This window comes from Bos indicus x Bos taurus, chromosome X (assembly GCF_003369695.1).
Source record: "Bos indicus x Bos taurus breed Angus x Brahman F1 hybrid chromosome X, Bos_hybrid_MaternalHap_v2.0, whole genome shotgun sequence".
NCBI classification, from domain to species: Eukaryota; Metazoa; Chordata; class Mammalia; order Artiodactyla; family Bovidae; genus Bos; species Bos indicus x Bos taurus.
In genome coordinates this window covers 109,493,733-109,518,767 of record NC_040105.1, presented here as the reverse complement: position 1 = coordinate 109,518,767, position 25,035 = coordinate 109,493,733, and the positions used below count along the sequence as shown (strand labels likewise).

General features: G+C 37.7%; 1 protein-coding gene across 1 annotated transcript; it reads left to right on the top strand.

Annotated features, from left to right (window-relative positions):
* Positions 1-883: 883 nt before the first annotated feature.
* Positions 884-24,526, top strand: CLIC2 (chloride intracellular channel 2). The gene is made up of 6 exons (XM_027534555.1): positions 884-1,205; positions 14,094-14,203; positions 14,329-14,454; positions 22,392-22,498; positions 23,184-23,365; positions 23,972-24,526. The coding sequence occupies exons 1-6, from the start codon at positions 1,149-1,151 to the stop codon at positions 24,131-24,133; spliced, it is 744 nt and encodes a 247-aa protein (XP_027390356.1). The 5' UTR covers positions 884-1,148; the 3' UTR covers positions 24,134-24,526.
* Positions 24,527-25,035: the final 509 nt, after the last annotated feature.

The window sequence follows — 25,035 nt, the reverse complement described above, 5'->3', positions numbered from 1 at the left end:
CAGAGACCAGATTTTGCCCAAAGCCTGTAAATTGTCCTGCAAATTATTTACATGTGGGCAACAGCAGGTGCATGTACAGCCCATATGAGCATGGGGGACATGTGGTGTTGTAGAGAGGGTCGCTATGGTGCCCAGCTTGTGGATCCATGTTCACTTTGGCTCCAAGTAGAAAGAGACTCTTCCCATCAGAAGGGTGTATTCACCCAGGGCCTGAGTCCACCCCACCCCACCTCATCCTGACAGGCAGAAAACACAGCTGCCAGAAACACTGCAGAGAATGAGTGATCAGTTAGGATATTTTACTGCTGTTTCCAAAGTTGACAAGCAGAGATACAGAGCTGCTTGTGGTTCCTCATACAGATACTAAAACCAGGAAGTGATCCCTTCTAGTCCACCATTCCCAGAAACAGAGAATGAGTCCACTATTCCCAGAAACAGAGAAACATGCAAAAGACGCCCCCAGACTCAACCCTTCCGTTGAACATTCCCCGATTATAGAAGAGAAGTGAAATTTGCACCCCAGAGGGGAAATCTGGCTGTGTCAGCAGTAGAATTGAGGTTGGAGACTTTTGATGAAGTATACTTCTTTTCAAACCAAAGGCAGTGTCATTAGATAAACATCCTTTTCAATGTTAAAACCTGAATGATTTCTGGACCTTTTCCTGGAAGAGCTTTTTGCTGCTGTCAGGTTACAGAACAGCATAAGGGGCCATTTTCTGGGCATGAAGCCCAGGATTCAAAGGGAAGCTCTAGAGAACATCTGGTCTGCTTGATATATTGAAAATGCTTGTGTATTTGTGTGTATGTGTTTCTCTATGCTGACTCATAGCACTGAAGCGTCTCTGGAAACACTCCCACCCTTCTAGCCAGCCAGTTTATACACACCCAGTTGGCTCCTCCTTGATTCAAATGTTAGGTCAAGAGGAAGAAGGAAAACAAATTCAAGAGCCGCTCTCAACCATCTAGAATTTTCTGCACCCCTCCTCTTGAAGAGAGACTAGCCCAGTTCTGACTATTAGAAGCTGGATTTCCCTCTTAAAGCACAACCTGCATTTAAGCCTTTGGATAAAATTGGAAGAAACCAATCTGTGAGTACTGTGGACTGTGCAGAAGGCAGAGGGCTGACAACTGCCACTAAAAACAGACAGATGGCAGGCCCAAGGCCCAGCAGTGAAGCAGACCCTGAAATTGAGCTTTTTGTGAAGGTAAGTTTCTAGCTCTAATGACAGCATACAGAATGTATTTTTTCTTGACACTGGACCTCAGCTCCTTTTTAAAAAGTCAACATTTCAGCTAGAGATAGGAAATAAATTTGCGATTATGTACCTACTCTGAGTCCTTGAAAAATGCTTGGGTGTTTGGCTGCTCTTAGATAGCAATAGAAAAACATCCCATCTGAAAAAAGCAAGAAGATATGGTGGAAAGACAACTAGACTGGTTAGTAGTCAGAACAACTAAATTGTATTCTCAGTGGCTTCCTTTGTAACCGTGGACCTCTTTGTTTCTCTATCTATACAATGAAGTATCCTGACAAAATGATCCTTAATTCTTTCCAGGTCTCACAATCTATGTTTTATTGGATAGATTTTCAAAGGCCTGAATGTGAGGAGAGGGCCAAAAATGGCCCAATAGCCTCATTCCCACCCATGATCCAAATAGAGTTTTCTAAAATTCTCTTACAATGGATGAACATCACAGCAGTGTCACATGAACACCATAGGAGGGAAAAGCCAGGAGTGTTTGTGTGCCTGTTATGTGAGCAGCAGGCATTTTGCCTTGGTTTTTTTTAAACATCTTAACTTTTAAGAAAAGCCCTTTGGAAAACCCCTAAAGCAGGAGAAAGGAACATGTGTTTCTAAATTAGCTCATCAAGAAAAAGAAACAATTTGTATGCGTTATTCCAAGTAGAAACTACATAGTTTCCTAAATCTTTGCCTATATTAACTATTTTCTATATATTTTCATTTACTATTGGAAGTATTCAGGATGATGATAATAATAACAAATTCATATTATGCTTGACCCTTTTCTAAACACTTTACATATATTATATCCTTTAGTTTAGGAGGATAGGTTAATAAAAGTAAAGTAGTATTATACGTAGTATTGGTAGTAATATCGTTCTCATGATTTCTAGATAAGTAAGCTAAGGAAACAAAGGTTAAGTAATTTGCCTCTAAAACTACATCTCCTCTTGATGGCCTACAAAGACACAAGTAAGGCGTGCTTACCAAATATTAGATTAAACACCTGTTAGCCAAAGTAATACTTTTATACCCTGGTGACTCAGACAGTAAAGAATCTGTCTGCAATGCAGGAGACATAAGAGATGCACATTAGATCCCTGGGTCAGGAAGATACCTTGGAGGAGGGAATGGCAACCCACTCCATTCTTCTTGCTTGGAGAATTCCACGGACAGAGGAGCCTGGTGGGCTATAGTCCATGGCGTCACAAAGAGTCAGACACGACTGAGAGACTAACACTTCTACTTTCACTTTTTTTTTTAACATATATACACCAAGTACATAGTTAATCTGCCTTTTCAAAATTATGGGGGAGAGAGAGACTCTTGAATTCCTACACAGAAAAAGAATGCAACTAAGTGTTTGCTGGACTGTGGGGCCTAAGAGCCACTTCTCCTACCTCTTGTTATTGCTGTTTAGTCACTCAGTTGTGTCCAACTCTTTGCAACCCCATGGAATATAGCCCGCCAGTCTCCTCTGTCCATGGGATTTCCCAGGCTAGAGCCTAGAGTACTGGAATGGATTGCCATTTCCTTCTCCATCTCCTACCTCTAGATTCCAGCAAATCTAAATAAGCCTTAACTTCCTAACTGGCTTTTTATACCTACCAATTTCAAACCAGAGGTAATAAGTCTCTTCATAGGGTAACTAGTGTCTTTTGTCTAAACTTATTTATTCAATCCAACAAAATTCCTCTAACCCATTGCTGGCACTGATCTGTGTGTTTATCTTCATAGACTTCCTATGATTTGCATGGTTATCTAGACAGTAGAAGTTAGGAAGTCACACGTTGGAGGAGCAAATGTTAAATTAAACAATAACTTTCAGGTTAAAAACTGATAACTTACTGAGTACTTACTATATGTCAGGGCCTGTGCTAAGTGGTTTATTATTAACTCTATTTTATGGGTACAGAAACTAAATAAAAGAGTAGCTAGGTGGTTTTGCCTAAGGTTACATAGCTAATAAATGGCTGGGTTAAAATTCCAGTCCTTTTAAATAGCTGTTTTGTGTGTGCATATTCAGTGGCTAAGTCATGTCCAACTCTTTGCAACCCCATGGACTGTAGCCTACTGGAGTGGGTTGCCATTTCCTTCTCTAGGGGATCTTCCAGACCCAGAGATCAAAGCCACGTCTCTTGCATCTCATGCATTTGCAGGCAGATTCTTTACCACTGTACCACCTGGGAAATTAAAATAGCTGTGCATAATCTTAATTATTTTCACTTGGGCACACTTTTTAGTAAAATTTCTCAGAATTTCATTAGATGAAATCCTCTAGATGTAAGCTTATCTAATGATGTTGACACAAGTCACAGATTTTCTGAAAGAACCTTGACTATCATCTGGTCTGGGTTTTTGTTTTGCTTTGCTTTACAAGTGGTGCCAGTGGTAAAGAATCTGCCTGTAATGCAGGAGACATTAGAGAGGTGGGTTCAATCCCTGGGTCGGGAAGATCCCCTGGAGAAGGGAATGGCAACCCACTCCAGTATTCTGGCCTGGAAAATCCCATGGACAGAGGAGCCCAGCAGGCTACAGTCCATAGGGTCGCAGAGTTGGACATGACTGAGTGACTTAGCATGCACACATGCAAGATTGATTCCAAAGATCTCTAGAAATTCTGTAGAAGATACTATGAGGGAGAATAGGGATTGAGAGAAGTGAAAATGTTAATGACAAAGCTTAAAAAGCAACTGTATCTCATTTATACTGTGGTGTCTTTCCCAGGATTAAATAACTGCAATTTTCCCAGCTACCTCTAGGAAACCTACCACAATTTCCCAATAGCATTGATGGGATCCCTAAAAGAAAGTAAGTTTTTTCCTATCACAATTAAGAATTCATATCACACACACCCCTGTGTTCCATGTAGCTAGTGAAAACATTGCCTTTCAGCTCTGAATGACTTGGGCAAGATTTATATCTGGGAACTAAGAAAGGATTTTCTAAAAGAACACATTTTATTTTTTCTAGATGCAGAGGTTGTCTTATTTGTTTGCTGTTCACTGATAAATGGAGTTTTTGTGTTCTCTACTCTACTGGTCTAATGGAGAAGGAAATGGCAACCCACTCCAGTATTCTTGCCTAGAGAATCCCATGAATAGAGGAGCCTGTTGGACTGCTGTCCATGGGGTCACACAGAGTTGGACACGACTGAAGCAACTTAGTAGCAGCAGCAGCAGCTACCAGTCTAAAATTAAGTTTTCACAGATTTGTAGATAACATGTGTGCTGTGCTTAGTCACTCAGTCATGTCTGACTCTTTGCAACCCCATGGACTATAGCCCTCCAGGCTCTTCTGTTCATAGAGATTGTCCAGGCAAGAATACTGGAATGGGTTACCATGCCTTTCTCCAGGAGATCTTTCCAACCCAGAGATCAAACCCAGGTATCCCGCATTGCAGGCAGATTCTTTACCATCTGAACCACCAGCAAAGCCCAAGACTACTGAAGTGGGTAGCCTATCCCTTCTCCAGAGGATCTTCCCAACCCAGGAACTGAACCGAGGTCTCCTGCATTGCAGGCAGATTCTTTACCATCTGAGCCACGAGGGAAGCCCATAACATTATAGACTTTAACATTTGGGCCAAAATCCTGAATAAAATATTTTTGTCTTTATTGATAAATTTGAGATAGAAAATGATACTATTCTCTAACCAGACTGTTTTCAAATTAGAACTATTATAAAGACAATCATAAAGACTTTTTTGTTGTTGTTGTTGTTGTTCAGTTGCTCAGTCATGTCTGACTCTTTGCAACCCCCATAGACTGCAGCACGCCAAGCTTCCCTGTCCTTCACCATCTCCTGGAGTTTGCTCAAACTCATGTCCATTGACTCGGTAATGCCATCCAACCATTTCATCCTCTGTCATCCCTTTTACCTCATGCCTTCAACCTTTACCAGCACCAGAGTCTTTCCTAATGAGTCAGCTCTTGGCATCAGGTGGCCAAAGTTTTGGAGCTTCAGCTTCAGCATTAGTCCTTCCAGTGAAAATTCAGGGTTGATTTCCTTTAGGTTTGACTGGTTCAATCTCCTTACTGTCCAAGCGACTGTCAAGAGTCTTCTCCAACACCACAGCTTGAAAGCATCAATTCTTCGGTACTCAGCCTTCTTTAGGGTCCAACTCTCACATCCATACATGACTACAGGAAAAACCACAGATTTGACTCTACAAACATTTGTCAGCAAAGTAATGTCTCTGCTTTTTAATATGCTGCCTAGGTTTGTCATAGCTTTTCTTCAAGGAAGAAGCATTTTAATTTCATGGCTGCAGTCAGTGTCTGCAGTGATTTTGGAGCCCAAGAAAATAAAATCTTTCACTGTTTCCATTGTTTCCCCATCTATTTGCCATGAAATGATTGGACTGGATGCCATGATCTTAGTTTTTGGACTGTTGAGTTTTAAGCAAGCTTTTCCCCTCTCTTCTTTTACCTTCATCAAGATGCTCTTTAGTTCCTCTTCGCTTTCTGCCAAAAGGGTGGTGTCATTTCTTATCTGAGGTTATTGATAATTCTCCCAGAAACATTGATTCCAGCTTGTGATTCATCCAGCCTGGCATTTCACATGATATACTCTGCATAGAAGATAAATAAGCAGGGTGACAATATACAACCTTGGCATACTCCTTTCCCAATTTTGAACCAGTCCATTGTTCCATGTCCAGTTCTTCTTGACCTGCATACAGGTTTCTCAGGAAGCAGGTAAGGTGGTTTGGTATTTCCATCTCTAAGAATTTTCCACAGTTTCTTGTCATCCACACAGTCAAAGGCTTTAGCATAGTCAATGAAGCAGAAGTAGATGTTTTTTTCTGGGATTTTCTTGCTTTTTCTATGATTCAAAGGATGTTTGCAATTTGATCTCTGGTTCCTCTGCCTTTTCTGATTAATAACAAATCCAATAAAAATATTAATTTGGAGAAAGCAGGGTTTAAGGAGTGTGGGTTCTGCAGTAGATAGTAATGGATTTGCTACATGAGAAGAGTATATGTGTTCAACTCTTGTCTAGGTGAGAGTACTTGAGCAAGTCAGCTTCTCTGAGCCTCTTTCCGTATCTGTATGGAGTAATGATAGAACCTCCCTCACAGAACCATCTTCACTGTAAGGATTAAATCAAATAAATACGTAAGACACCATAGTTTTTAACATAGTAAACAATAAATGTCAGATGTTGCAGTTGTTGTTATTTTTTACACTTAGAAACTTAGATCACAAACACAAAGAGAAAATGTTCTGGTGAATGACCACATCCTGTCTTTGCCAGCTGGAAGTAGGTAATTTATCAATCAGGCTTCACAATTTGTGTGTGTATGTGCTCACTCACTTAGTCATGCCCAACTCTTTGTGACCCCATGGACTTCAGCCCGCCAGGCTCCTCTATCCATAGGATTCTCCAGGCAAGAATACTCAAGTGAGTTGACATGCCCTCCTCCAGTGGATCTTCTGGATGCAGGGATCTAACCTGGGTCTCTTGTGTCTCTTGCATTGACAAGTGGGTTCTTTACCACTAGTGCCACCTGGAAAGCCCAACATTTTGTGTAATGGCACTTTATTTTTTATTTAATTTTTATTTTATATTGGAGTAGAGTTGATTTAGTTTCAGGTATACAGCAAAGTGAATCAGTTATACATATACACATATTCATTTTTTTCAGATTCTTTTCCCATTTAGGTTGCTTATATAATTTTGACCAGTGTTTCCTGTGCTATACAGTAGGTCCTTACTGGTTATCCATTTTAATTTTGAAATTAATTTATTTATTATAATTGGAGGCTAATTACTTTACAATATTGTGGTGGTTTTTGACATACATTGACATGAATCAGCCATGGGTGTACATGTGTCCCCCTGTGCCAAACTCCCCTCCCACCTCCCTCTGCATCTTATCCCTCAGGGTTGTACCAGTGCATTGGTTTTGAGTGCCCTGTTTCATCGAACTGGGACTGGTCATCTATTTTACATATAGTATATACATGATTCAATGCTATTCTCTCAAATCATCCCACCCTGGCCTTCACCTGGTGGTGATTTAGTCGCTAAGTTGTGTCCAACTCTTATGACCCCATGGACAGAGGAGCCTGGCAGGCTACAGTTCATGGGATTCTCCAGGCAGGAATACTGGAGTGGGTAGCCATTTCCTTCTCCAGGTGATCTTTCCAACCCAGGAATCAAACCCGGGTTTCCTGCATTATAGGTGGATTCTTTACCAACTGAGCTACAAGGGAAGCCCTCGCCATCTCCCTCAGAGTCCAAAAGTCTGTTCTTTATATCTATGTCTCTTTTGCTGTCTAGCATATAGGGTCACCATTACCATCTTTCTAAATTCTGTATATATGCATTAATATACTGTATTGGTGTTATTCTTTCTGACATACCTTACTCTGTGTAATAGGCTCCAGTTTCATCCACCTCATTAGAACTAATTCAAATGCTTTTTAACAGCTGAGTAATATTCCATTGTGTTTATGTACCATGGCTTTCTTATCCATTTGTCTGCTGATGGACATCTAGGTTGCTTCTATGTCCTAGCTATTGTATACAGTGCTGCGATGAACATTGGGATACACATGTCCTTTCAATTCTGGTTTCCTCGGTGTGTATGCCCAGCAGTGGGATTGCTGGGTCATATGGCAGTTCTATTTCCAGTTTTTTAAGGAATCTCCACACTGTTCTCCATAGAGGCTGTACTAGTTTACATTCCCACCAACAGTGTAAGAGGGAGCCCTTTTCTCCACACCTTCTCCAGCATTTATTGTTTGTAGACTTTTTGAAAGCAGACATTCTGACTGGTGTGAGATGGTACCTCGTTTTGGTTTTGATTTGCATTTCTCTGATAATGAGTGATGCTGAGCATCTTTCACGTGTTTGTTAGCCATCTGTATGTTTTCTTTGGAGAAATGTCTGTTTAGTTCTTTGGCCCATTTTCTGATTGGGTCATTTATTTTTCTGGAATTGAGCTGCAGGAGCTGTTTGTATATTTTTGAGATTAATTCTTTGTCAGTTGCTTCGTTTGCTATTATTTTCTCCCATTCTGAAGGCTGTCTTTTCACCTTGCTTATAGTTTCCTTTGTTGTGCAAAAGGTTTTAAGTTGAACTAGGTCCCATTTGTTTATTGTTGCTTTATTTCCATTACTCTGGGAGGTGGGTCATAGAGGATCCTGCTGTGGTTTATGTCGGAGAGTGTTTTGCTTATGTTTTCCTCTAGGAGTTTTATAGTTTCTGGTCTTATGTTTAGATCTTTAACCCATTTTGAGTTTATTTTTGTGTATGGTGTTAGAAAGTGTTCTAGTTTCATTCTTTTACAAGTGGTTGACCAGTTTTCCCAGCACCACTTGTTAAAGAGATTCTCTTTTCTCCATTGTATATTCTTGCCTCCTTTGTCAAAGATAAGGTGTCCATAGGTGCATGGATTTATCTCTGGGCTTTCTATTTTGTTCCAGTGATCTATATTTCTGTCTTTGTGCCAGTACCATACTGTCTCGATGACTGTAGCCTTGTTGTATAGTCTGAAGTCAGGCAGGTTGATTCCTCCGGTTCCATTCTTCTTTCCCAAGATTGCTTTGGCTATTTGAGGTTTTTTGTATTTCCATACAAATTGTGAGATTAATTGTTCTAGTTCTGTAAGAAATACCGTTGGCAGCTTGATAGGGATTGCATTGAATCTATAGATTGCTTTGGGTAGTATACTCATTTTCACCATATTGATTCTTCCAATCCATGAACATGGTATATTTCTCTATCTATTTGTGTTCTCTTTGATTTCTTTCATCAGCGTTTTATAGTGTTCTATATATGGGTCTTTTGTTTCTTTAGGTAGGTTTATTCCTAAATATTTCATTCTTTTTGTCACAATGGTGAGTGGGATTGTTTCTTTAATTTCTGTTTTCTCATTGTTAGTGTATAGGATGCAAGGGATTTCTGTGTATTAATTTTATATCCTTCAACTTTACTATATTCATTGATTAGCTCTAATAATTTTCTGGTGGTATCTTAGGGTTTTCTATGTAGAGGATCATGTCATTTGCAAACAGTGAGAGTTTTACTTCTTCTTTTCCAATCTGGATTCCTTTTATTTCTTTTTTCTTCGTTGATTGCTGTTGCTAAAACTTCCAAAACTATGTTGAATAGTAGTGGTGAGAGTGGGCACCCTTGTCTTGTTCCTGACTTTAGGGGAAATGCTTTCAATTTTTCACCATTGAGGATAATGTTTGCTGTGGGTTTGTCATATATGGCTTTTATTGTGTTGAGGTATATTCCTTCTATGTGTGTTTTCTGAGAAGGTTTATCTTAAATGGGTGTTGAATCTTGTCAAAGGCTTTCCCTGCATCTATTGAGAAAATCATATGGTTTTTATTTTTCAATTTGTTAATGTGGTGTATTACATTAATTGATTTGTGAATATTGAAGAATCCTTGCATCCCTGGATAAAGCCCACGTGGTCATGATGTATGATCTTTTAATGTGTTGTTGGATTCTGTTTGCTAGAATTTTGTTGAGGATTTTTGCATCTATGTTCATCAGTGATATTGGTCTGTAGTTTTTTCTTTTTTGGTGTCATCTTTGTCTGGTTTTGGTATCCGGGTGAAGGTGGCCTCATAGAATGATTTTGGAAGTTTGCCTTCCTCTGCAATTTTCTGGAAGAGTTTGAATAGGATAGGTGTTAGCTTTTCTCTAAATTTTTGGTAGAATTCAGCTGTGAAGCCGTCTGGACCTGGGCTTTTGTTTGCTGGAATTTTTTGATTACAGTTTCAATTTCTGTGCTTATGATGGGTCTGTTACGATTTTCTATTTCTTCCTGGTTCAGTTTTGGAAGGTTATACTTTTCTAAGAATTCGTCCATTTCTTCCAAGTTGTCCATCTTATTGTCATATAGTTGTTGATAGTAGTCTCTTATGATCCTTTGTATTTCTATGTTGTCTGCTGTAATTTCTGCATTTTCATTTTTGTTGATTTGATTCTTCTGCCTTTTTTTCCTGATGAGTCTGGCTAATGGTTTGTCTATGTTATTTATCTTCTTGAAAAACCAGCTTTTAGTTTTGTTGATTTTTGTTATAGTCTCTTTGTTTCTTTTTTACTTATTTTTGTCCTAATTTTTATGATTTCTTTCCTTCTACTAACCCTGGGGTTCTCATATCTTCTTTTCCTAGTTGCTTTAGGTGTAAAGTTAGGTTATTTATTTTATTTTTTTCTTCTTTCTTGAGGTAAGTTTGACCATCCCCTTAGCACTGCTTTTACTGAATCCCATAGGTTTGGGGTTGTCATGTTTTCACTTACATTTGTCTCTATGCATATTTTGATTTCCTTTTTTATTTCTTCTGTGATTTGTTGGTTATTCAGAAATTTGTTGTTTAGCCTCCATATGTTTGTATTTTGAATAGTTTTTTCCCTGTAGTTGACATCTAATCTTACCATTGCAATCAGAAAAGATTCTTGAAATGATTTCAATGTTTTTGAATTTACCAAGGATAGATTTATAGCCCAGGATGTGATCTATACTGGAGAATGTTCCATGTGCACTTGAGAAAAAGCTGAAATTCATTGTTTTGGAGTGAAATGTCCTATAGATATCAATTAGGTCGAACTGTTTGATTGTATCATTTAAAGTTTGGGTTATCCATTTGAAATATAGCAGTGTGTCAGTGTCCATCCCAATTTCCCAATTTATCCCTCCTCCCACCTTCCCCCTTGGTAACCATAAGTTTATTTTCTAAGTCTAAGTCTGTTTCTGTTTGGTAAATAAGTTAATTTCCATCATATTTAGATTCCACATATAAGTAATATCATATGATATTTGGCTTACTTCACTCAGTATGACAATCTCTAGGTCCATTCGTGTTGCTGCAAATGGCATTATTTCATTCCTTTTTATGGCTGAGTAATATTCCTTTGTGTATATATACCACATCTTCTTTATCCATTCATCTGTCAATGCACAATTAGGTTGGTTCCATGTATTGGCTATTGTAAACAATGCTGTAATGAACATTGAAGTGCATGTACCTTTTCAGATTATAGTCTTCTCTGAATATATGCTAAGGTCTGGGATTGCTGGGTCATATGGTAGTTCTATTTTCAGTTTTTTCAGGAACTTCCATACTGTTCTCCATAGTAAATGCACAAACTTACATTCCCACCAACAATATAGGAAAGTGAAGTCGCTCAGTCGTGTCTGACTCTTTGCAACCCCATGGACTGTAGCCTATCAGGCTCCTCCGTCCATGGGATTTTCCAGGCAAGAGTGCTGGAGTGGATTGCCATTTCCTTCTCCAGGGGATCTTCCCGACCCAGGAATCTAACCTGGGTCTCCCGCATTGCAGGCAGACACTTTACCGTCTGAGCCACCAGGGAATATAGGAGGGTTCCCTTTTCTTCATATCCTCTCCAGCATTTATTGTCTGTAGATTGGTTATGGCCTTTCTGGCCAGTGTGAGATAATACCTTGTTGTAGTTTTGATTTGCATTTCTCTAATAATGAGAGATGTTGAACATCTTTTCATGTGATTATAAGCCACCTGTATATTTTCTTTGGACAAATGTCTATTTAGATCTTATGCCCACTTTTTGATTGGGCTGTTTGGTTTTTTTATACTGAGCTGTTTGGGCTATTTGTATATTTTGGAAATTAATCCCTTGTCAGTTGCTTCATTTGCAAGTATTTCCTCCCATTCTATGGGTTGTATTTTTCTCTGGTTTATGGTTTCCTCTGCTGTGCAAAAGTTTTTATATTTAATTATATCCCATTTGTTTATTTTTGCTTTTATTTTCATTACTCTAGGAGGTGGATCCAAAAAGATCTTGCTCCTATTTATGTCATAAAGTGTTTTGCTTAAGTTTTCCTCTAAGAGATTTATAGTATCTGGTCTTACATTTAGGTCTTTAATCCATTTTTAGTTTATTTTTGTTTATGGTTTTAGAGAATATTTTAATTTCATTATTTTACACGTAGCTGTCCAGTTTTCACAGCACCACTTATTGAAAGGAGACTGTCTTTTTCTCTATTGTATATTCATACATTTTGTGTAATGGCACTTTAAATCAGCATTATTATAAACAACAGAAAAAGTTTCAGTTTTCCTGTAAAATTGTACTGCATTTCCCCCACACCTCAGTGTTCTGCCTTTCCTTTTACCAAAAGCAACCCGCCCTTCCTGCTGTAACTATTATCAGACTTTATTGTTCTTCCTGCCTCCCACCGGTAATCAAGATTCCATTCACTAACCCCATTTATGATTGGATCTTTAGTCTGACTTCTGTTACAAAAGAAGTTCAGACTGCCAAGACTGGTTGTCTCTTCCCATATCTCTTCACTCTCAGACGCCACAAAGAGCAACAATGAATGCTATTTCCTCTGTTGCAGTCACTGCCAAGAAAAAGAAAACTTACCAAAATATAAGAATTATGTCCAAGATCAAGGTTGCAGAATGGTCAGTTTCAGGTGAAAACGCTGTTCCTGTTTTATGATAGATAAGTGCCTTCTTTGCTTCAAACTTGTATGCATGGTTGTAGGGGAAAGTGAAGAAAGAGCAATCCAGGGGAGGGAGCTCTCTGATCCCTTCTTATATGGCCATTAATCCCATCATAAGGGTTCGACCTTAATGACTTCATCTAATAGTAATTTGCATCTGCTAATCCCAAACTCCCACTCCATCCCTCCCTCGACACCCTCCTTGGCAACCACAGTCCCTTCTCTACATCTGTAAGCCTTTTTCTGTTTTACAGATAAGTTCATTTGTGTCATATTTTAGTTTCCACATATGAGTGATATCTATATTTATCTTTGTCTGGCTTACTTCACTTAGGATGATAATCTCTAGGTTCATTCTTGTTGCTGCAAATGGTGTTGTTTCCTTCTTTTTATGGTTGAGTAGTATTCCATTGTATATACACACCATATCTTCTTAATCCATTCATCTGTCAATGTACATTTAAGTTGACTCCATATCTTGGCAATCATAAATAAGGCTGCAATGAACATACAGGTGCATGTATCTATTTGTAAAATAATAACAATAATAAAGCTGGAGTCCCAACACACTATTTATGTGAAAATAAATTCTAAATATTAATAGATGAAACAAATGTAAAAAGAAAACCCTAAAGGTAGTAGAAAAAAACACAAGAGGACATGTTTATAGTAAAACAAAATAAGAAAATATTTTTTCTTTGCAATTCTGATGTATATAACAGCTGTATACACATATCAGAAAAAAACAGATTTTACAAAGCAAAACAGTGTAAGATTTTATTTAAAATTTTAATTTTACATGAGACTTCAAAAAATTACGTGTAATGTATCAAAAAGAGTTAGTGTCTTTAGTAGACAAATAATTTTTCCAAACTAATAAGGAAAAAGTCATAATCTTAATAAAAAATATAAAATTGTCATGAGCAAACAGTTCACAGAATAAGGAAATCAAATATCCAATGAAAATATGGAACACATATTTCAAGAAAGAAATTTGGCAGGATTATCAAAATGGAAAATGCAGTTAATGTTTAGTCAGCATTCTGATTTTAAAGATGAATTCTAAATATATAATCTTAGAAATGGAACAAGTTGTATGCTTGGAAACATTTGTTACTGAAGTATTTAGAGTAACAAAATTTTGGAATATCTGAAATGGTTATATAAATATTGGTAATGTATAAAATTTATCATTATTATAAACTCATCACATATTTTATATACAATAAAATTATTTGCTTCATTAGCACTCTCTGCCCACAGATTGTAGAATCCTTGAGATTAAGGACTTCCAACTTTGTCTCTAACAACTTGCTCATTTCACAGTAAGCATTCAGTAAATATTTGTTGAGCGAATGAATGAAGGAAGCCTTTCTTTATCTTAATAGGCTGGAAGTGATGGGGAGAGTATTGGAAATTGTCCCTTTAGTCAACGCCTTTTTATGATCCTCTGGCTTAAAGGAGTTAAATTCAATGTGACTACTGTTGACATGACCAGGTAAGAGAAATCAGGACATGTTTTATTCTGGGGGTTAAAATCAGTAGACACCGATACAATCTTGGTGTTTGCATAATATGTACTTTATCTAGAAGCCTAACTCTGCTTATTTTCAATAATCATAGAAAGCCCGAAGAGCTGAAGGACTTAGCCCCAGGCACCAATCCGCCCTTCCTGGTATATAACAAGGAGTTGAAAACAGACTTCATTAAAATTGAGGAGTTTCTAGAGCAGACACTGGCTCCTCCAAGGTACAGCATTTTTACAGGATATTATTGTTTGAGATGATCTATTTTATCGGCTTATTTATTGCAGGTTGAGGATTTTTCTAGACATTTCCTTTTCAGTTTTGCTCTTTCTAGAAAAGTTTGCAAAGATCCCCCCGATCACTCCATATATGATTAGAAAACTTTTGTTTTGTTGTTGTTATTCGGTTGCTAAGTCGTGTCTGACACTTTGCAACCTGATGGACTGCAACACGCCAGGCTCCCCTGTCCTTCACTGTCTCCCAGAGTTTGCTCAGATTTATGTCCATTGAGTCAGTGATGTTATTTAACCACCTCATCCTTTGCCACCCTTTTCTCCAATTTTGCCTTAAGTCTTTCCCAGAATCAGGGTCTTTTCCAGTGAGTTGTTTATATTTTTCCTGGCAATTTTTATTCCAGCTTGTGATTCATCCAGCCCAGCATTTCATATGATGTACTCTGCCTATAAGTTAAATGAGCAGGGTGAAAATATACAGACTTGTCAAACTTTTTGCCCAGTTTTAAGCCAGTCAGTTGTTTCATGTTCAGTTCTAACTGTTGCTTCTTGACTCACATACAGGTTTCTCAGGCGGCAGGTAAGGTGGTCTAGTATTCCCACCTCTTGAAGAATTTTACACAGTTTGTTGTGACTCACACAGTCAAAGGCTTTAGTGTAGTCAATGAAGCAGAAGTAGATGTTTTTCTGGAATTCTCCTGGTTTTCCAATGCTACACCGGATGTTGGCAATTTGATCTCTGGTTCTGTGCCTTTTCTAAAACCAGCTTGAACATCTGGAAGTTCATGGCTCATGTAGTGTTGAAGCCTGGCTTGGAGAATTTTGACCATTACTTTAGCATGTGAGGTGAGTGCAATTATGTGGTAGTTTGAGCATTCCTTGGCATTGCCCTTCTTTGGGATTGGAATGAAAACTAACCTTTGCCAGTCCTGTGGCCACTGCTGAGTTTTCCAAATTTGCTGGCATATTGAGTGCAGCACTTTAACAGCATCATCTTTAAGGATTTGAAATAGCTCAACTGGAATTCCACCACCTCCACTAGCTTTGTTTGTAGTAATGCTTCCTAAGGCCCACTTGACTTCACATTCCAGGATGTCTGGCTCTAGGTGAGTGACCACACCATCGTGGTTATCTGGGTCATTAAGACCTTTTTTGTATAGTTCCTCTGTGTATTCTTCCCACCTTTTCTTAATCTCTTCTGCTTCTGTTAGGTCCATACAGTTTCTGTCCTTTATCATGCCCATATTTGCACGAAATGTTCCCTTGATATCTCTAACTTTCTTGAAGAGATCTCTGGTCTTTCCCTTTCTGTTGTTTTCCTCTATTTGCATTGTTCATTTAACAAGGCCTTGTTATCTCTCCTTGCTATTGTCTGGAACTCTTCATTCAGTTAGGTATATGTTTCCCTTTCTCCCTTGTTTTTTGCCTCTCTTCTTTTCAAGCTATTTGTAAGTGTTCCTCACCCAACCACTTTACCTTTTTGCATTTCTTTTTCTTTGCAATGGTTTTGGTCACTGCCTCCTGTACAAAGTTACGAACTTCTGTCCATTGTTCTATAGGCACTCTATCAGATCCAATTCCTTGAATCTATTCATCATCTCCACTGTATAATCATAAGGGATTTGACTTATGTCATACCTGAATGGCCTATTTTTAGACCTCTATTTTGTTCTTTCTAGAAAAGTTTGCAAAGATTCACCCTGATCACCCCATATATGATTAGAAAACTTTTACATATATTAAAACTTTATGAGATGCAAGTAGTGTGTTAAAATTTTAATTTAATTTTAGCCACATTGTCTAATCCATAATGAGGTTTGGGGACACTTATACTAGCAGAAATCAGATTTATTTTATTGTATAGCCCTCAGAAGATCTACAATTTTGAAATAGCCTTTAATTCAGTCTGATCTCTTAGTTCTGCAGGGGAGAAATATTATGTCTATCATGCATAAACTTCCCCCTTTGACTTCAAAGACACAAAGACCATCAATATAACATTTAAAATTATTTTTAAAATGCATAACTTACTTAAATTAAAAAAAGTAAATTCTCTGTAGTCTAGAAATAGAGAAGAAACCATTGGAGGGTTGGGAGTGAGGGTATGGGATAATAGCAGTGTAAAGTCCATGAGGACTGATGAAGACTAGCTCATTATATCACTGATGGCATGAAAGGAGAACATACCTAACACAAGAAAACCAGGAAACAGGTATCTCTCAATTAGCTAGAGGCCATAACTGCAATGTCTACACTTGAATGACAGCTCTACGTCTCTGCCCACCCAGAATAGTGTCTGAAAATAATAAGACTACTGTATTCATTTTAAATTGTTGTTCAACAAACTCAGTGTCTTAAAATATCACTCATTTATTATCTCACAGTTTTCATCAGTCAGAAGTCTGGCTGTAAGCTTAAAACTGCTCTAAAAAAGTAAAGTCTTAATGTTTATGTATACATTATAAATAAAAGGGTCTATCAGTACAAAATTCTTCCTACCTAAGAAACTAGGGATAATATTTAAGATTCTTTTCTGTGTTCCTATACTATGTCTCTTTCATCCATTAGTGATGGCTTCCTGTATTTTAAGCACTTGTTCCAAGTTTGTCCTTTAAGTATGGAGTCTTATTTTGTTATTTTCTCCTCATCCATCTTCCTCTACTACTGAATCCCCTCAAACCACCTGCTCCCCAACCTTTTCATGATCCCAAAGGTAACTAATGAAAAATAATCTATGATGTATGTTTCTATACCCTTCTTATGCTCATATAAACACAATAATAGTAAGCATAATTTATGCGTCTTGCTTATCTGGCTTCAGAAAGCATTTTTTAATATACATCAACTCCACTAGTGTAGATTTATGCTTACTATAATTGTGCTGCAAGTTGCCAAATGATTCCTCTACTGATGGACATTCCCTTTCCTTTCAGTTTTTTTATCACTACAAACTGCTATAAATAACATCCTTTCTCATGTGTCCTTATGTACTGGTGTTTTTATTCCTGTGGAATAGATTCACAGGAACAAAATTCAAATGGCATATATCTTTTAAAATTTTTTACTGCTTTATCCACAAGGATACACTTTTTCAAAGTATCTTTAATACTATGCATTATCATTCTTTTAACATCTGTGTCACCCAGATGGGTTTAGTGATAGCTCACTGATACATCAGTTTGCATTTCTTCTAACATGTGATCTCGAGTAAACTTCTGGTTCCCAATGTATAATAGCTTGGGTCCTCGCTGATGTCTTTTCAGAAGATCTCAGCTGTCTCTGAGAGATCCTTCAGGACCCATGGCCCACATGCCCAGCGGAAGGCTCCTTCAAGTCTTTTTTAAAGGCAAAATGTTGGCTTTTAGTAAATATGGATGGTGGGTACATGGGCATTTCTTTTTTGTATGCTATTCTCTGTATCTTTTGTTAAACTTCAAAACTTCAGAATTAGCGATGAATTTTCATGCCTCCATACAATGGAATACCATACAGTCATTGAAAAATGTGTCTGAAAAGTACTGAAGTATAGTTGTCATATAACATTGTGTAAGTTTAAGGTATACAACATGTTGATTAAATACGTTTACATATTACAGTATGTTTACCAACCTAGTATTAGCTAATACCTCTATTCCATCACATAATTATCATTTATTTTTAGTGGTAATAATGGTTAAGATCTACTGTATTAGCAACTTTGAAATTTATAATACAGTATTATTGACTATAATCTCTAGGCAGTGGATTCAATTTCCTGAACTTATTTATATACTAGTTGCAAGTTTTTACTTTTAAATAACATCTTCCCAATTCTTCCATTCCCCATCCTGTCTCTTGTGACCACCATTCTACTCTCTATTTTTATGAGTTTGGCTTTTTAAGGTTCCATATGTAAGTGATATCATATAGTATTAGTCTTTCTCTGTCCGACTTACCATAATGTTCACAAGATCCATTCATGTGGGCACAAATGGCAGGATTTCCTCCTTTTTCATGGCTAATATCCATTGTGTGTGTGTGTGTGTGTGTGTGTGAATAAAACCACATTTATTCATTCATCCACTGATGGACACTCAGGTTGTCTTAAGTGTCTAGTGTTATTTGGTGAAATTTTGTAGATTTCTGTTTTTATTTTGGTTCTATACCTTTCATATTAAATTATTTCTAAATATTTTATATATCTGTCACTTTTGTAAGTGGAATATGTTACTAATATCCATTTTGTTATGGCTATTTCTTTAATGTTTGATTTGTATTTAGCCACCTTATCAAAATATCTCATTAATTCTAGCAATTATTTTGGCTAGAAAAGGCAATCTTGTCTTGCATTTTATAGGCATACAGTTATATTATTACTTCTCTTCCAATAATTATACTGATTGCTTTATGTTGTTGTTTTTCTCCACTTGCTAAAACCTCAGAAAATGTCAACTATAATAGCAATCATAGGCATTTCTGTCTTGTTGCCTAAACTTTATGTACAAAACGTAGTCACCCCCAGAATGGTATTTTTCCTTGTCTCACAAGTTAGTACATTCAGCACAATATTGAAGAGCCATAGTTATCATGATTATCCTCATCCTTTACTGACTTTAAAGGGAATAGTTGTGACATTTCACCATTTAAAATACTTTCTGAAAGTTGTTGATGGATACATTTGACCAAGTTAAAGAAATTAATTGACTCATGTCATCATTTAACAAATGTTTACTGAATATTTATTATGTGTCAGGTACTATTCTAGGCACTTGGGACACATCAGTGAATAAAACGGGCAAAGTCTCTCTGCCCTAGCAGAACTTACATTTTAGTTAGGGAAGACAGCAAATAAGCAAGAGAAAAAGCAAACTATGAACTATTTTAGATGATGATAAATATGAAGAAAAAGTAAAGCAAGGGAGGGAAGTAGTGGGTATTTGGGACAAGGGAGAGGTTGCAACGTCAGATAAGGTGGCCAGTGAAAGGCCTCACTTAGGAGGAGATATCAGATTTAAAGACCTGAAAGAAGAGGGAAGCAGGCCATGTGCATATACGAGGGAAAGCTCTTTATGTAAAAGGAGATCAAGTGAAAAGACCTGTGCTGGGACCTTGTCAGGCCTATTTGAAGAAAAGCAAGGCAGTCAATGGGAATAGGGCAGAGAGTGGAAGAGATGAAAGCAGAGAGGTAAGGTGGGATCAGATCACACCACTGTGAAGACTTGGGCTCTGGCAGCAGGTGCAGAATATTCTGAGAGTGTGAGGGACAAGCATGGGACAGGGAGGATACAGGAAGTTCCCTACATACAAACAAGTTCTATTCTGAGAGCATGTTCATAAGTCCAATTTGTTTGTGAGTCCAGTGAAGTTAGCCTGGTGGTGGTGGTTTAGTCGCTAAGTCGTGTCCGACTCTTGCAATCCCATGGACTGTAGCCTGCCAGGCTCCTCTGTCTATGGGATTCTCCAGGTGAGAATACTGGAGTGGGTTGCCATTTCCTTCTCCAGAGGATCTTCCCCACCCAGGAATCCAACCCAGGTCTCCTGCAATGCAGGCAGATTCTTTACCAACTGAGCTATGTACCCAATAACCTAGAAAATCCCATGGTCAGAGGAGCCTTGCAGGCTACAGTCCACAGGTCACAGAGTCAGACACCACTGAGCACGCACCAACCCCCAATGACACGATCAGCTATATAGTACTGTATTGTAATAGGTTTTTAATACTTATCACACAAATAATACATAAAATGTAAACAAGCACAAAAAAACAAAGGAAACATTTTTAATCTACAGCACAGCACCTTGAAAAGTGCAGTACTGCAGTACAACAGCTGGCATCCAGGAGCTGGCATCCAGTAAACAGGCAAGAAGGGTTACTGACTAGAGGAGGGAGACAAGGTGGGAGATAGTAGAGCTGAAAGGTCTCAAGAGCAGTAAGAGACAGAGGGTGCGCTGCAATGTCACTCATGCCTGCATTGATGGCACAGTGTCTGGCTCCTTGATGGACTCAATTCCACCCACCCTCTTGAAGAAACAGTCCAGTGATATCAGGGTAGTTACTCTATATCTCGCCATAGATGACACAGTAGCAGTGGATTGCATTCTGAACACCTGCTGCAACATTCATGTACCATTCTAGGTTCAGGTCCTGGGTTTCAAAAGCTGACAGTGCCTCCTCAAATAAAGAAAAGCAAAGATACGGAAAAAAATCTTCTATTAATTATGTGTGAAGTAATATTTACTAATTTAATCTGGCTTTGTAAGATATAATTCACTGTCAGTGAACAAGTCATAGACTTAAGTAATACTCAGTGGAGATTTTGGAAAATGGCAAATCACATAGAGAAGAATTTCAGGGATAAAAGAAATTAAATTTGGCCACTGGGTGTCCATCTTGATCCATATTCACTAGTAGTTAGGGCAAGAGAAATAAATCTTTTAAGTGACTTCAGCTTTTCTTTGTAGTTCTCTTTCCAGAGAGTTAAGGGAATGCTTTTATTTAATAACTAACACAGTAACACATTTTCTCTTTCAAAGTCTTTGTGGAAAAAAAAAAAAAAAGATTGTTTCCAGTTTGGGGCTATTATATAGCATGTGTCCAAGTTTTTGTGTGAACATGTTTTTATTTCCCTTGGGTAAATATCTAGGCATGGGATTGCTGGGTCATATGGTAATGTATATTTAACTTTGCAAGAAACTGCCAAACTGTTTCCCGAGTGTATCACTTTGTATTCCCACCAATAAAGTCTGGGAATTCTAGTTGCTCTTAAAAAAAAAAGAAAAAAAAAAAAAAGAAAATCCCCTTGCCATTTGCTGTGTTGTAAACCTCACCCGTTCTTCACTTACTTATTCCTCTGGCCTCTCTGTCCTTTCTCTGGCCTTCCATCAGGTCTTCATTAGTGAGCTCCTTGTGTTGCACAGCAAGGAGTTCAATGAAGTCATCCTCCTGCAGATCTAGCTCATATCTTTTAAAGTTTGAACCTTGAAGATTCGTATGTTGGGGAATTACTGTAATCAAAAATGGTTGCAGTAATATAGGCTTGGGACCAGGCAGGAAGCAATGGATGTGGCAAGTTGTGGACAGATTATAGATACATTTTGAAAGGTAGGCTGGCTGGACTTGCTAATGGATAAAACGCAGGGATAGAGACAAAGAGGAATCAAGGAAGATGGTTAAATGTTGGACCCAACCATTTCTAGTTGCTAGTGCAGGGTTTTCTGAATAGGAATTGATTTATTGATTGGACACTTTTCAGGCATCTGTTCATGATCATACAGCTTTTGTTCATTTGTTAATGTGGTGAATTACATTATTTTATTGTATTATGCTAAGTTAACTTTGTATTACTAAGAGGAAGACATCTTCGCTTCTTTTCCCCACCCTCTCCTCTACACTTTTATGTGTTTTGTTATTTGAATCCATGTTTTTTGTACTACTTATCTTCTGCCAAACAGGTTTTTAAGATCAAGTATGTGGGGTTTCCCTCATAGCTCAGGCGGTAAAGAATTTGCCTGAAATGCAGGAAACCTGGGTTCGATTCCTGGGTCAGGAAGATCCCCTGGAGAAGGAAATGGAAATCCACTCCAGTATTCCTGCCTGGAAAAAATCCCATGGACAGAGGAGCCTGGTGGGCTACAGTCCATGGGGTCACAATAGTTGGACATGACTTAGTGACTAAACCACCACCATGGGGACCCAACAGTCATTTGAAACATTGTTTTCACAGATAAAGGAACTTTAAATTCCAAATAGCTGGTTTCCCAGTGAATTTTAACCACTAAAGTATTCTCAGACTGGAAAAAAGACACATTTTCAATGAAAGGTTTCTCAGGACCTTCAGTTTCCAGCACGATTTTCCAAAACTTCTATTCTCAGTAGAGTGCAAGCTAGGACACCTGGTGTATGCCTTGTTATATGTGAATGTCATGTGCAGTGATATTTCTTTTTAAGGTATCCTCACTTGAGTCCCAGGAACAAGGAGTCCTTTGATGTGGGCTGTAATCTCTTTGCCAAGTTTTCTGCATACATTAAGAATACACAAAAGGAGGCCAATAAGAGTAAGACATCTTTATTTAAATCTTTTTGTTTTTCTCACATTGTCACAATCACATTCTGACTCAACTAAAATAGGGTTTTCCTGAATATATAATATATATTGGGAAATACTCTTCATCTTGTTCTCTTTTCTCTCTTCCGAAATTCCCTTGAATGAAGTTTTATTGGATTTAGAACCTAATATTCAATATAGTAATCACCAACTTAGCTCAACTCGAACATTGGCATGCCAGATGTGAACTAACTACAGGATTGTATTTCTTAACCCTCCAACTCTCCCAGCTGTGTGTACCTTTAAGGTTTCTTAAACCATAGCAGCTACCATTTCCCACAAACACTCTTGAACAGGTTTACTATTCTCTGAATCAGAAGAGCTATGAGTCTCTTTTCCCACTTTCTGACTCTCCTTTAGTGATAATATGCATCACCTTTCTTTCTTTGACTCTCCTCCCAATGTACTTCCTCAAGAAAAGTCCAAAAATATTTCCACTTGCCATTTGATTAAACATCTGCCTCTGTCTTATCAGTGTGTAGTTGAGCATTTTGGTTAAATATATAGATTTTGAAGAGTCAGTGTAAGCAATATGAAAAGACAGAGATATCTAAATGTGTGAAAAGTGTATTGAGAATGTATTCAGTCATGAAGACAACAAATGTATATGTAACCCTATTATTTCATTGCCTCAGCCTTTGAAAAATCTCTGCTTAAGGAATTTAAGCGTCTGGATGACTATTTGAACACCCCACTTCTGGATGAAATTGATCCAGACAGTACTGAGGAACTCACAGTCTCCAGAAGATTGTTCTTGGATGGCGATCAACTGACCCTGGCTGACTGTAGTTTGTTACCCAAACTGCACATTATTAAAGTAAGTCTTTACAGGGTGGGCTGAATGATTGAGAAGGGTCTGGGGAGTCGCCAGCAGGAAGCACAGTGACCATTCAGTGTGAGGTTTTTATATTATTGATTTTTCATCATTGTTATGCATAGTGTATGTCTCCTTTCCTCCTCAGAGGAAAAATCCATAATGATCTCCACTGGAAAACATAAACACTTCTTGCTTCTTTCTTCCTAAATCAGAAGGTGTTTTCCTACTGTCTTGTCTATAAAACAAGGGTACCTATTGCACAGAATTGTTGAGGAGTAAGACACTGTTGGAACCCTAAACAAACTCTTAGTCCAGTAAAGAGATACAAGCTCTTTATCTGTGCTTCCTTCTTCTAAATATATTTATAATTAAATATAGCATAAATATAAAAATAATTACAAACATGACGTTTTGTTTACATATGTAGAAAAAGAACATTAAAGTAGTAAATCCAAGATTCTTTAAGTTTATTTTGTACTTTTTGTGTAGATAATATGTCCTCAATGATCTGGACCTTTGAGATATATTTTTACACAGTTGGCATGTTACTGATGCCCCTCACTACCAACTGCTTTTCCTCTTTTTTTTTTTTTCCCAAAACCCTAGGTTGCTGCAAAGAAATACCGTGACTTTGACATTCCAGTAGAATTCTCAGGAGTCTGGCGCTATCTCCACAATGCCTATGCCCGTGAAGAATTTACCCACACATGTCCAGAAGACAAAGAAATTGAAAATACCTATGCAAGTGTGGCTAAACAGAAGAGTTAGGACAGCCCTTTCAGTAGAAAAATCTCTCTTTTCACTTGCTATCATACTAGAAAGTCTTTTAGAAATAAGAATATGGAAAATGCTGTTTCCTCTATTCAACTTTCTTATGAAAAAGAATACTGTATTTTCTGTACCTAGTTAATCCAAACTATCTGCTTACTGTGTATTTTACAGGTCTTCATATTTCATTTTTTAATTCCCATGGCACAACCACTGCAATTTTAAATTATATGAAAAGTGTCAATATCTTTTACCATTTGATTGAAATCCTAGAAGGTATCATGTGTGCAAGCTCAACCGATGGCTAAAGTTACAAATGACATATAGTCATGGTTTCAAACTGTCCCTTAGAGACATTTCCACCTAAATCATTAAAACAATTTTACTAAGACATCTGACTGACCAAAAGGTCTTCTTGCTATTCACTAAAGGGTAAAGTAAACCATTCTTAGAGAATAATCATAAATTTTTCTACAGAATTTTAAACTGTTCCATTATTAAATGTACTCAGATGTCCACCTTAAAATGCAATCAAATCACTCAAATCTGAAAACAAAAACTGAACTTTACTCATGGTCCTTCAGAGAAGAAACAAAGTTCAGCTTCAAAAAAGAAATACAGGTGCTATTATACGTCTTGGTGGGAGTTAGATAAAATTTATTTATTTATGGCCAACCCCAGGGCATGTGGGATCTCAGTTCAGTTCCCCAACCAGGGATGGAAACCATGCCCCTTACAGTGGAAGTGCTGAGTCTTCACCACTAGGGAATTCCCTAGAAAAAAATCTCAATGAAGCAGTGTTTTAATAGGTTCAAACAAAAGTAAGGCAATGAGTACAGAGTTAACAGGTACATGAAATAGGCGCATGAAAAGATGCTCACTATCGCCAATTATTAGAGAAA